This window comes from Pieris brassicae, chromosome 4, assembly GCF_905147105.1.
Source record: "Pieris brassicae chromosome 4, ilPieBrab1.1, whole genome shotgun sequence".
Taxonomy (NCBI): domain Eukaryota; kingdom Metazoa; phylum Arthropoda; class Insecta; order Lepidoptera; family Pieridae; genus Pieris; species Pieris brassicae.
The window spans coordinates 19,688,217-19,701,780 of NC_059668.1; the positions used below are offsets into that span (position 1 = coordinate 19,688,217).

A 13,564-nucleotide genomic window follows, 5' to 3' on the forward strand; every position below is an offset into this window, starting at 1 on the left:
GTGATAAGTGATTTCACTTCGTCCTTGGATGATTAATGATTGTGGAATAATTCAATTGACGTGCTGATTAAGTAGAGATATTGTTAAAAAAAAGTTAAAAATATACTTTAAAGGTCATAAAATACATACATTATCGACTATTTTTACGTTTACATCTTAATGAGTCTTATTGATTGAAAGTATGTTTAATGACATTTCATTATTTAATGACATTTTATTATTTAATGAAATGGGAACTACAGGATAGTAATGATTTGTGATTGATATGATAATGATCCGTGGATGAATATTTATATAATCTTATTGCAATACGATGTCGTTTTGAAGTCGATTCGATGCAGTTTATTTCGAACCCAAGACCCCGAATGAGACTGCATCGAATCAATGAAGATACAATATAGTAATACCTAACTAATAAGCTTTTAAATAGACTATTGCCTTACAACGCCTTGGTGAAGGAACATGGGCTTTGAAGCAGTTCTTAACTTTTCAGAGACAACGTGGGCGATTCTGGCACTCCTCTGCCAAACCAATTCACGTGTTCGCTCGTGGTTGCTGTCGACACGGACCTATGTTAACAAATGAAAAATTTGTTAAAGGATGTCAAATCAATACTAATAAGTTTAAAAAAAATTATGTAAATTGTGCGCTGTTTTGTGTCCGATGAACCTAATATTTATTTTTTTAGATTTACCTAATATTGATGTCTTTAGAGACAAAAAATATAATTGTGCCACAGTACACTGACTGAACCATGTTCGAATTTAATAAGTGCAGACCAACTGACTTATAAAAGTTACACGTTTCATATCTGTATAATTGACAAATTTAACGCCTTTATTAGTATTTAAATTTAATAACGCTTAAATATAACAATGTAATTTATTTATTTATTCATTTAGGAAATAAAACAATAAAGTAAAAAAAACATAAATTAGAAGTATATACCTGTTTGGGCTGCAGAACTTTGATGGAATGTAATGTTGCTACGCCTTGATTGTTGACACGAAGCGTCAATTTACCGTTCATTTCGGCCGTTGTCGCTGTTGCAGATTTGAGCTCCTTCTTAGCACCTCGACCAACCTATTAAACACATTATGATCTTAGGTTTTCACTATACGATCAGCTATCGTATAAAAATATACGTTATAGAGCATGAAGATTTGCACCTATGTCATGGGTGACTAACAGTGATTTGCGACTTTGTCGTAATGGCACGGTTGCACCAGCGAGCAGGTTATAATTCCGCACATAGGTAGAAAAAAATGCAATACATTCTAATTTAATGAATCCCAAAAAAATGTATGAAATGAAACATTTAACTAGATCTATGGACAGCTAAGTAATATTTAAAATGAAATTATTAGCACACATTAAATGTTTGCCTTATACTCGAATAATATTGTCTAAAGCTTGAATTGCACATACCTCCTTTTCGACTCGAAGTATCAAGGGTCCGACCGCGAAATTACTCTTAATGGTTGTATGGTTTGTCATAATGCTAACGGCTACATCACCACTTCTTTTAAGAGATGAAAGGCCATACAATGTACCCTTTGCTCTTGGCTTGCTCTTTTCGCTTTTTACCTTGTTCTTGGTGGGCTTCTTTGTATTTTTTACCGGAGCTTTCGCTGGCGGTTTTGGTTTAGGTTTAGTTGCCTTAGTAGGTTGTTTTGGTTTTGACGATGGCTTTGCTTTTCCACTTTCATTTCCAGATTTCTCCTTTACAGCTCGCATTTCGGTTCTCGCATTTTCACTGTTAGTTTTTTGATCGTTCAAGCTTTCATCGATTTTGTTTTGCTGTATTTCCTCAACTTTTTCTACTGTTTCGTTTTCGTTGACTCCACCGCGCGCTGTGTTTTTCTTTTTGTTTGAAGTTTTTCTGAAATATTTGTGACGTTGTGAATCCGAGTTCGTAGGTTTGAGAAATAACATGAATTTTATCAATACTTACTTTTTGTTACTAGTTTTGGTTTTATCTTTCTTTCCCTTTGTATTTTTGCTCGCATCTATTGGCTGCAGTTTTACGTTCACTGGGTCATAGGAACGTCTTAATATGTCATTCATTTTTTCAAGGATGTTGTCAATGAACTTATTGTATTTGATTATGTACACAGCAGGCACAGGTGCTGGTTTTTTGGGCGGTTCCTCAGACAACGCACCTGTTAGAGGAGACGAAGATATAGTTGGAATTTTTATTAATCTCCTATTTTTTTTTAGTATACAGATACGCTTACCTTTTTATTAATAAGCCGGAAGTTTTAAATTTACTTTTTTTCCATGTTATGCCAAAATAAGTAGAAAATTTATGTTAATAACATAATTAGAATTAATAGATAGGAAATGGTAGTAATAAACGGCTCTAGTGTAGAAAAGTCTCTTCCTATCAAACTAGATAAATATTCTATTATATCTATTTTGATTAAATCTTAAACTTGCATTTTGTCTTTAAAATTTCTCTTCGATCTCAAGATGGTAAAAGCCAATTATACATAAAACATTTTCTAAAATAATTGCACCCCATTTGTTGCTTAATCGTCTATTAAAAGTCAGTCAAGGAAAGTACAGATTTGGAAAAATAGTTTATTTAGTGTCAAGTCATTGTTTTCATAAAGTTGCGAATAAAAGTGACAACTATCAAATTTCTCTCTCAAAATAAATATATGATAAATTACATTATTCATGACATCACGCACTCGGTTGCAGTGTGTAATTAGGTATTCACTAGGCTAATAATTCATACATTCACACGTGCAATTCGAATCACGTATCGGAGGCACGCGAACAACTAACTGTTTAGTCTTCAAGCCTCGCCTGCATTCTAATAGCTTCTAACAATTAATAGGAACAGTCATCCATGGATTTTCTATTTTCTATACATGAAAAAGAAACTGCGTGCCGGAATACTTGCAATCAAAGAAACTATTTACTTATTAGGAAATGAGCCAATATTTATTTTCCGTCAGCAAATTTAATTACAGTTTCGCCTTCATATCAGAATCTGGCATTTCATATAAGTATTTAAATGAAGTCTGAGAGTGGCAGATTTCTATCGAAGAAAGGAAATAGAGACCTCAGACAAGCGAGTCGTTTTAGGCGTAGCCGGTAACAAACTAGTTTAATTTAGGTCGAGTATGACTCCTCGCGGCTCTCCTACAATTTCTCAAACAACTTTGTAAAAATTTCTCTTTTCGCATTTCATTATGTCGTTTTCACTAAAAGTGGACACGCAAATTTTGTGACCGTTTCGTAATTTCGAGAGTGAGTCTGAATCTATTTACTTTCTTTTGATGGAAATTCCTTCAGTTTTGTCAAGGTCAGGTCCTGGATACGGTCATGACAAGGTCAGAGAAAGTGTCAAGGCTATAGAAGAAATCGGATGGGTTCATCGAACTAGGTCCGGATGAGAAAGTAACCGGGCTTGATACCCGTTTTCGACCTCATAACACACATCCAGTTCAAGCTGGTTCCTCATTAATATTCTACAAAGAACTCATCCGATAACTGTCAGTCTTCGTCAATCTATCGTTTATCAGATTAAAAATCTAAGTGCTTTCAATTTTATCGCGTAATGAAATCTCAACCATGGGAGGTATGTTTATATGATAAATGGGATACGTCACGGGAAAGGAAACCAGTTTGTGCGTAAATTACATAGAAGTACATATATCGGTCAAAAAGCTAGTTACTTATATTACTTTTAATATGTACAAATCATACTATGTACTATTATTCTATTAACAGATATATAGATATACGTTGTTAGAAGCATATAAATATCATTTTAACACAGGCATTTATGGATGAGGAATATAAGGAATTTTACATAAATATATTGTTTGACTAGTATATATTTATTTTCTGACAATAATAATTAAATTAAGACTAGATAATGTCACTCTTTACTGACAAAAGTTTACTAGAATTCTGACCGACATGATATCGTTGACGAAGTAGTTATTTTACGCACAATTCGATTGAGAGGTTTTTAAAAAATTTAACACAAATTAAGAACAAACAGTTTTATTTCAAAATACTTTGCCACGGATCTGATGTGACATGATCTAGACATTAATTTAACTTTTACTTTCTCGGGTCCATACTAACACTCACACATCAAGCACACGCACTTAATAAATAAAATAAATTAAATAGAATAAATAAATAGTTAATAAATAGCTAAGCTAAAGGAGGGAGACCCCGGAGGTCTCTCAGGTGGATGCGGGAGCCAGGCTTGCCCGTTCACTGGCGCATTATAACTATCTGAACTTTTTGTGTTCTGGGACTGATGCAGCCGACGTTGCTTTGGTTTTCTTTACTTTAATGTGACTTGTTTTTTTTCCACTCTTTTTTTTGAGCGCCGCAACATTAGCCTTTAATTTTTTAGACTCACGTGATTGTTTGGCAGAAATATTTCTGCTAAAAGCGTCGGAAACGTCGTCTTCGTCGTCATCATCATCGTCTTCTTCCTCGTCATCATCTTCCTCATCATCATCCCCTTCGAGTACGTCTCCAATTTCCTCGTCATCATCATCGTCATCGTCGGCTTCAGCGGCTGCAGCCACTTCGGAGCTAGCCGCGGGAACTTCAACTTCAGCACTAGCGGGTTCTTTTTGCCCAGCTTCAGGTTCGTCACCCTCTGCCACAGCCTCGCCCTCTGCTGCTTCGGTTTCCTCTGAAGCGGCAGCAACTTCTTCTACTGAGGCGGCTGATGCAGCTGGTGCAGGGGCCGCAGCAACTGTATCGACGGCAGCCACAACAGGCTGTGCAGCAGCTGGTTCGTCTTCATCCTCGTCATCTTCACCTCCTGAAATATAAAAGATACGTTAACTTTGTTCAAGAAAAATCGTATGACAAAAAAAGAAGAATTTCAAACTATGGACCTCCTAATATGTCATCAAAGAATCTTTCCAAGTAATCATCATCTTCGTCATCATCTGCTTCATCCTCATCATCATCATCGTCGTCGTCTTCATCTTCGTCGTCTTCGCCTAAAAGAGAGAGTTAAAAATTAAAACATTTGTTTTCCGGTACTGTATTAAATTAGACTAATAGTCGTACTATTAAAAGTAATCGATATTTCTATCCATCTGCAATTATACGTTGTAATTTCAATTAATATAACCTTGCGTGATGTACTAACTTATGAATCTCTAGAAGAAAGCTAAGTAGCACTAATTTCTCTGATTATGTATTTCTTCTAGAATCGATTAACTAACGAGAGCAGTTGTCACGCTGCACGATTCACATTCCGTTTGCTCGCGTCCTGATTAATAGGAATTTGTATTGATAGATCGCCACACTTTCTATATTGTATATTAATATCCAATATTGTAATATGATTTCCCAAATTGATTGTTATAATCTCGTCTCGTAAATGTAGAGTCATTTTTTAACTAAAGATCTCCGGTAAAAACATAGAAAATAAAAACTAAATAGTTTTTAGTTAGTTATAATGAAAACGATTTACCATAAATCAATGTTATCATAAAATAAAACTTTAAATTGTTGAATATAATCGTTAAGTTCAATTTGAATGCTTACAACTCTTTTAATTCCCTAGAAAATATATATGAATATACGTAAATATAACTTCAGTCAATTCACCGTAACGGTAAATTTACTTGTAAACGGTAAATCCTACGCGCTAAAAGATTTATTTACGTAGTGTAAATAAATCATGACACCAAAAGACAAATAATTTGTAATACTTTACTGTAAATATATATACGTTTTTTACTTATTTATTATTATTAGATTTAGGTATTTAGCAATTACCTCCTAGGCCACCAAGAGCATCTTCATCGTCGTCGTCGTCATCGTCATCATCATCATCAGAAGCCGCGGCAGCCGCAGGCTGCTGTGCCGCCTGTCTTCCTACCTCCTTCACCTCACCATCCTCAGACCTGGTGATAGGGCTACAGCTCCCCAAAATAACTAAGCAGCAAACCGCCGCTAATAACAATAACGACCTCATCTCGTATCTGAAACAAACAGAGGCCTTTAATCATCACCGCCAAATTTTCCAACAGAGCCGTCGAGGATCACGATATCACAGCACTAACACAACACCACGTGCACTGGATGTCCTTCACACTTCACCTTTTGACTTTTCACTGTTGAGTCCTAAGGGGCTCTGCGGAAGAGGTTCCGCCCGCGTCCTTCAATGTCGAGGGTCGAGACGCTATGGCCGAGCCTGGCGTGCGGAAACGATATAGCGGCGGCGTCTTCCACGCGCACTCTTTTATACAGTTACGTCACACAGCTCAGGAAGAAAGTAGTGATGGTAGTCGAACGGACATAGATAAACTGACCTGTAGACTTTCTCTGAGCAATTCTAAGATGTATCGTGAATAATATGAACTTTTTATGTATTTTATAACGATCGTAAAACAATATATTTTGTTATTTTATTAATACATAATTCTTTAACTGCCTGTATTTAAGCGGGGAAAGTTTGTATCGTTATGCGTACAAAAATACGTGACGTTATATTTTATACCGAGCGGCAGGTCTGTGTCGCAAACTAATCTATTCGATGTAAAGAGGGGTTGGTGAAGTTCGATTAACTAATTTATTCAACTTATTTGCTGACGCTTGGTGCTTCACTGGAGAAAAGTATGGGCAAGCGTGTGGAATCGGAATTTTAAAATATTTCAAACATTAGTATGTGGTGACCAGAGCCATACTTTCACTTAAGGTTATGTATGCAAACGCGTCTGGTGTAATTGATAAGGTGACGTAAAAAATAATGTCCCATCGAAGGCATATTGCCACCAAGTATTTCAGTATTTATTATAATAACAATGTACGCTACTAAATATTTACTATTATAAAATGAACTTTATATTGTACGAGATTATATTGTATTCTTAGATAGAACATTTTATCACAAAACATTTCAAGGCAATAATATATATAGCAGAGAGTAACGCAATTTTCCCAGGAACCTATTATTAATTGAAATTTGTTAAAGCAGCTTGTTTTTCGTCGAAAACTAACATTGAACATTTCTCTTCTTCGTAGAAATATTTTTTCTTAATTTTATAAAAACTAAAACCAGACATTTGTTTATGGCATGTCACAGATTACAGTAATATTATAAGTTGACTTTTGTAACGGACTGTTTTGTCTATTACATACGTCTAAAGTACGCTTTTAATTCATTTTCAGTGTTGTACTTCAATTTATACACTTACGTAATCAATATCCATACGTTTCTGTATTTTGTCCAAGGCATTGGTTTCAGCGATGCCTTTAGATGTCTATAAAGATGCTTTTTAAATTTATACAGGTTAATATCAAAGCGAGAAAGGTCTAAACCCGTTTTTGGTATTGTAGGCGGGCACAAATATTTGTATGCTGTTTGTGAATGGGTTTCGAGGACTTTCACCACTCCACTTGCGTCCGATGCGATTATAAATATTTTGTGCTACTTTGCGTAACTAATAATGACTTATGTGTTCTTTGGTATTACTTAACGTTACAATACGTTTTAACCTACGCCCTAAATAAAAGAAAAACGTTTTCGTTTGCTTGAGATGAGCGGTTATTGACTTCAGAGTTCATTTTCTATAGAAATATTAAATGGTTAGATATGATCAGATGAGCGCTCATGTTTTGTTTGCGTACTTTACACAACGTGGGTATTATGAAATGTAATCATAGTCAAGACTTAGTAGGAAATAAAACTTCGGTATGTCTACAATACGTTTTTTAAATACGGGATAGTAATATCCATAGTGAATTTTAGTTACATGTGATATGTTTAAGTCAGATACTAATCAAAAGATCAATTCGGTTCTTGAGATTTAATCTTAGATGCTTTGATAAAGACGTCAATATAAATTATCTACATGCGGTTGTCAGGAAGAGATTGCTTATTAGGGCTTTCTCTTGCCTACATTAGACTTTATTACAAAAATTACATTAAAAATTTGACCTGATACCTAAATTTAATGTTACGCAAATTCTATAATTTTATAGTTTTTACTTTAGTACATAAAAGCTGTATTTACAATGTTAGAACGGCTATAAAAAACCGATATAATGATAGAAACGAAAACCCGTCTATCGAGGGTCAATGTTTGCAATTACGATCGCCGAAGATTTCGAGAAATTTAACTTTTACTCAAATATTCGGCTTAATGTTATTCAATTTCGCCAACTATTTGCCATAAAATTAATTTACAAAATGGAAAGTTATACAATCTGCAAAGTTCCGTTAAGATGGTTATGTAATTATTTTCGAAGGATATTGTGTGAACATTTTGACGCTTTTCATAATTATAAGTAAGAACTTTTTTTAAATTTATATAATTAGCTACAAGGTTTTACTATCTGTAGAGCAATGGGCTATCCAACATATGATATATAGAGTGGCTAAAATACATTATAATTTTATGAGGGAATACTGCTGTATAATAGAGGTGCTCTGTAGAACAATCATGGTTGTTATGTCATATTTTAGCATAGTAGGACACTTTTAGGCAAGTTTTACTGTATATTATTCCATTATCTGGCTTCTTCAGACTAACCCTACACTGACCTGCTATCCTGGGAACGTATGGCTTGTGCTTAATTGTTGTAAGTTAAATGTAGAAAAAGGAAAAACGTCAATATTTTATGATAAGCTCACTTTTTGGAAGTAATTTAAATATATTGTAATTTTTTATACATTGTTCAAATAATTAAGTAATAACACGTAATCAACGTTTTATAATTAATTACTTAACACCATTACAAATTATCATAATTAGACGTATAAAGAGTTTTGTATAAATTGACAATTACAATTCGTATTAATTACATTAAATATGAGTTAATTAAATCTTGTAATTAAAATAATTAAAGTCTATCAAATGCTTCGTTGGTTGTTTATGTTAGAACTATTATATATTAAGTGGATGATTTTTAATTCCTTATAAATAAGTGGGATAAAATCATTATTTTGATTCTAGGCTGATTTGAGGCTAGTTCATATCTGGCCATCACTAGTTGGTGTCCCGTCGATTCCAGGATGACGTTCATACTACCTAAGTCGAATTGCTTTTTATTATTGTTAAGCTTTTTTGCTACGAAAAAAAAGGAACACAGTTTTTATCAAAATCAATGAGACAGGCTCAGAATTATTTCTACCCATTATAATTTTTATTATTGCTTCGAGAGGGTTTGGTTTTTGTTGATTTATTTTCTCTCTATTAAATAGAAGTAACGAATTAGATTTTCTACGTATTAATTACAGAAAGTTTATGTTTCGAATTTGGTTTGTTATCGAGCATCGAGAGTTCCAAACTTTCTGGTATTATTGCTTTAATGACTCATATTCATGAATAAAACTGTTATTTTCCAACAAATTTGTGTTGTAATTTTGGTGTAACTCAGATCCTGTCCTACATAATTTGTTTTTTATTCATTTTCCTTAAACGTTTATATTTGCACATTCAATTCTGGAAACAAAAAATATTCTGTTTATTTACTTACAATTTATCGTTTATAATAAGTATTTAGGCGCATATGCACTTCAGTGTATTGTTGTTTCTATTATCACATATGATCTCTTAGGCTACTTGTTCTTGATCTTACGTTTAGATATCCCATTGTTAACTAGATATTAATGCCAACAACCTTCCGTATGCGACTTTAGTATCCATATAATTTTTATTTTATAGTTAGTTAAGTAGAACATTATACTTAATGACAAAATAGAATTTATAAAGTAGAGAAACAAAAAAAAGCTATATCTGACATACGAAGTCTGGACGTTTGACCAAGACGAATAGACAATACAATATTTTCCAAATCGATCTGGTATTACATTGTTTCTTTAATTTTGATTACTAGGTATATTAAATAGCCATAACTAAAATACGTAAATGAAACCAGCCCTGCCAATCTTGATGCAATCGCTTTCTTTTCATTTATTTGTCTTTAATGGCTATTAGAAAGCTTGTTTAAAACGAGTCCGGTCTAAATTGTACTACGGATTATCTTAAAACTACGTTGCTAACTACATACGCTATAATTATCGGATACTCGTAAGCATTACGTATGAAATTTCCAAAAAAGTAGGAGGTTCTATTAAGTACTACGGCTTTTAAACAGCCGACAACGTTCTCGCGAGCCTTCTGGCTTTCTTATAATTACCGAATCTGTATGACGTCTGTTTTCTCATTTTGTTAATATCATTTAGATATTATTACGTAAAACAAATAAAACAGAAATGCATATAGTATCACTGTTTAACTAAGATATAGCCTCGTAAAATTCATTCTTGATGTCCGCTGCAACGGTCGAAATTAGTAATATGTTTATTATTAAAATATATCTGTTTCATATAACGTAATTTAAATAAATATCAAACAGTCAACAGTGACTATAACTGAATCGAAAACCGATTCTAGGCTAACCAGCAAGTATACTATTACTTCAACAAAGATTTTAACGACATCTTAAATGTTCTCTACGTCGAAAAAGTGTGAAATCTCATATTTACGGGTAACCGCCACTGTTATAGATAACACTCAAGGAAGTATAATAATGAATAAATATCAAAATTTCAATAGTTCAACAACAGAGTACCGCTAGGTTCTGACATGACAATTGGGTATGTAATATTAATACCAGCACTAAAAAAAAGCAGCACTAAAAAAAACTGAGCCGTCACGGGACGCCTGGCAGATGTGAAACATCGACATTATTTTGTAAAAGTAATAGCAAGAAAAGAACATATTGTGATAGGAACTAAATATGTCATAATGATAAAATAAAATATTACGATTTTTTCCAGACATCGATGACTATTTATTGAATAAACATTTATTTTCATTAAATACAAAAATTTACGAATTTATTTCAAATCGTGACTACTCAATTAGTTTAATCAGTGACTTCAGTAATAGTTATATTCGATGTTGCCTCTGAGGACGGTATTACTGTGACAATTGGTCGATGGTAACTGAAGTATGTTACAAAAGTATTGGACATAACATTATCAAGATATCTAATAAATACAGCATCTATTGTTGTTCCGCGCTCGAACATGCCAGCGACGCCACGCCAGAAAACGGTTTTACGTGCGGCTATAGATGTTTCACATCAAAAATTGCACGAATCGTACTATTGCTAAAGTAAGCCCTCTCTAGTGACACTACAGTAATATACATTATTAATATCGACACTTTCATATCCTCTTTCTGATATATTTTATATATTTTTAACTTATCTTAGTGTAATAGTTTGGTTTCTGTGTAAGTATCCATTTGCATTGTTATTTTCAAAGCTTCCTTCACTTCATTGAAGTGAATGCAACCCCGAGTCATGAGTTTTATTCCCAGTCTCACGAAAACGTGTTTGTTCCGTTCCGAACTAAACAGTTTATTTATAAGTTAATTTACTATAATATTTCTTCTTTTGTTTAATATAGCATTAGACCAAAACAATGATTCTCAAGCGTAAATGCGTTCGTATCTCCTGAAGCATGAAACATTACAAATGCAACGTGCAATAAAACGTTGAATTAATTATAACTAACGGTTAACCGTTACGTACGTATGTTTTTAAGGAATTAATAAAAATGAAAAAAATATTTGAAAAATCTTAAATTCAAAAGGTTGAATGAGGTAACGAGGCATTTGTCGATATTATTAAAAGTATATTAAATATAAGACCCCAACTATAAGATTCCTATTCTCAATCAAACAAGTGGAAAATGAGCTTATGAGAGTTATGTGTGAAAATAGAAATGTGGACAGACGTAATTACTACTAGAACTACTCAGCTAGGGCAAGATACATTAAAAAATATCTAGAATATTTAGTTATTCGTCTACTTTTGAAGACACTAAGCTAAAAATTTGCTCTTAAGAGATATTATATTAATTTTAATTATAATAAGGAGTAATGTCTATCTATCCGTCTAAGTTTTACACCCGTCCGCGAAGCGTCCGGATATTTATACAAATATCTAATATATACAGTTACAGGTACAGTTGTGTTAAATTATTGCGCTTTATTGCGTTTTATTCTATTAATATATGGTCACACATATGGGGCTCTACTCACTATTGATTTTTAAAGTATTACACTGTACAGGGCAGTTCAAGGAATAATTGAAAAGAAAATAATTTGTCATGTAAAGTGTAAAGGGTTTTAATGTAATAATTATAGTCTAGGAATTTTTAGTATGTGGCAGTGTCACACGTATCAAACGTGTAGTGGAGTGTGGCCCACTAATGCAACCGGTCGGACTTTCTTCGAGCCTTCTCACTTCCGCCTGCGAGCCTCCACGCGTTAAGGACTTAATAACTAGGTGTAACTTCAAACTAAATATTTGCATAAATATTCATATGCCATTACAATTGAATTACGCATCAACTATTAATAAGCTTTGCGTGCACATATTAATTACTGGATCTGTATAAATTATTTGAAGATAAGCTGCGACGAAAAAATAAATAAATTACATGTCAACATTCAAATCTTATAAAGTTCTTTTATATCTCAGGCGTATTTAAAATAAATTATTTAGGTTGTATTAAAACACCCAATAAAATATATAATTATTGTACAATTTATTTAAGAGACATCTATTGGTGTGTTTTGACACTGTTACTAAGTAAATCTCAAGTATTTTACAGGCATATTTATTGAAGTGGTATCCGATAGATGGCGCTGAAAAAATACATTAAATATTGATCGTAACTGCCATCTACGTAATATAAGGCTAAATCTCAATGTATATATAGCGTTTATACACAACTTTCTATACTTCACCTAGATGGCATTGTTCACTTATCAAGAACTGTTTTGTATAAACTTATTTATAAAAATCAGTAAGTGATTCTTTAGTAAAAATTTGATGCGGGCTTTATGCACTAGGAGGGTTCTGATATCTTGGGGTTGCGATAGACATATTAGTTCAGGTAGGCTTCCAATAAGTCTTTTATATAGCAGACCCTGCGAACTTCGAACCACCTAACAGTCAATGAAAGTCGCGTTACAGATTACCTCAAATTATTTTTTTATTTTATGAAAGTAATACAATTAATTATTTTTAATACGTATTTAAAATACGTTCTTTGATCAGAGGGGAGGGTTTATTGTATCGACGGGATGATCATTATATGTTTGATAGTTACAAAACCCATTAACATTTATTAAATTTTTTCGTCAATTTTCCTATAGTTTTAGTAATTGTTCTGCTAATCGAGACAAATACAACAAAACAAAATCCATGAACAACGGTCCTGCCGCACTCAAGTTTCGAATAAACCCGGCTTTGTTTTATATATCAAGGTGGTATGTTGTCGTAACAACGAATTAATTTTTAAGGGGCTATTAGTCTAAATTATAAACAATTACATTTATACAGTCTCAGCCATAACAGTGCCAAACTAGCTACATTAAAAACAAAATACGATGCGCGTTGTTCTTCGAAGTAAATCACGTTTCATATATAAACGTCACTGAACTTAAGAAATGTTTTTTTTTTAGTTTTAACGGCTTCGATTCCTGACAAAAGCCGTTCATTTTTACCATTTTTTATAGCAAATTAAGTATCTGTT

At 33.1% G+C, this 13,564-nt stretch overlaps 1 protein-coding gene across 1 annotated transcript; it reads right to left on the bottom strand.

Annotated features, from left to right (window-relative positions):
- Window positions 1–431: 431 nt before the first annotated feature.
- On the bottom strand, window positions 432–6,344 carry LOC123708621 (nucleolin-like). The gene is made up of 8 exons (XM_045659416.1): window positions 6,103–6,344; window positions 5,791–5,984; window positions 4,884–4,991; window positions 4,394–4,807; window positions 1,955–2,162; window positions 1,429–1,882; window positions 949–1,083; window positions 432–569 (listed from the first exon to the last, which is right to left on the bottom strand). The coding sequence occupies exons 2-8, from the start codon at window positions 5,975–5,977 to the stop codon at window positions 432–434; spliced, it is 1,644 nt and encodes a 547-aa protein (XP_045515372.1). The 5' UTR covers window positions 5,978–5,984; window positions 6,103–6,344.
- Window positions 6,345–13,564: the final 7,220 nt, after the last annotated feature.

Coding starts and splice junctions, on each gene's coding strand:
- LOC123708621 (XM_045659416.1), bottom strand. CDS start 5,977: ATGAGGTCGTTATTGTTATTAGCGGCGGTTTGCTGCTTAGTTATTTTG. Junction 4,808..4,883: donor CTTTGATGACATATTAGGAG/GTCCATAGTTTG, acceptor TTTATATTTCAG/GAGGTGAAGATGACGAGGAT. Junction 2,163..4,393: donor TATTTCTGCCAAACAATCAC/GTGAGTCTAAAA, acceptor CTCCTCTAACAG/GTGCGTTGTCTGAGGAACCG.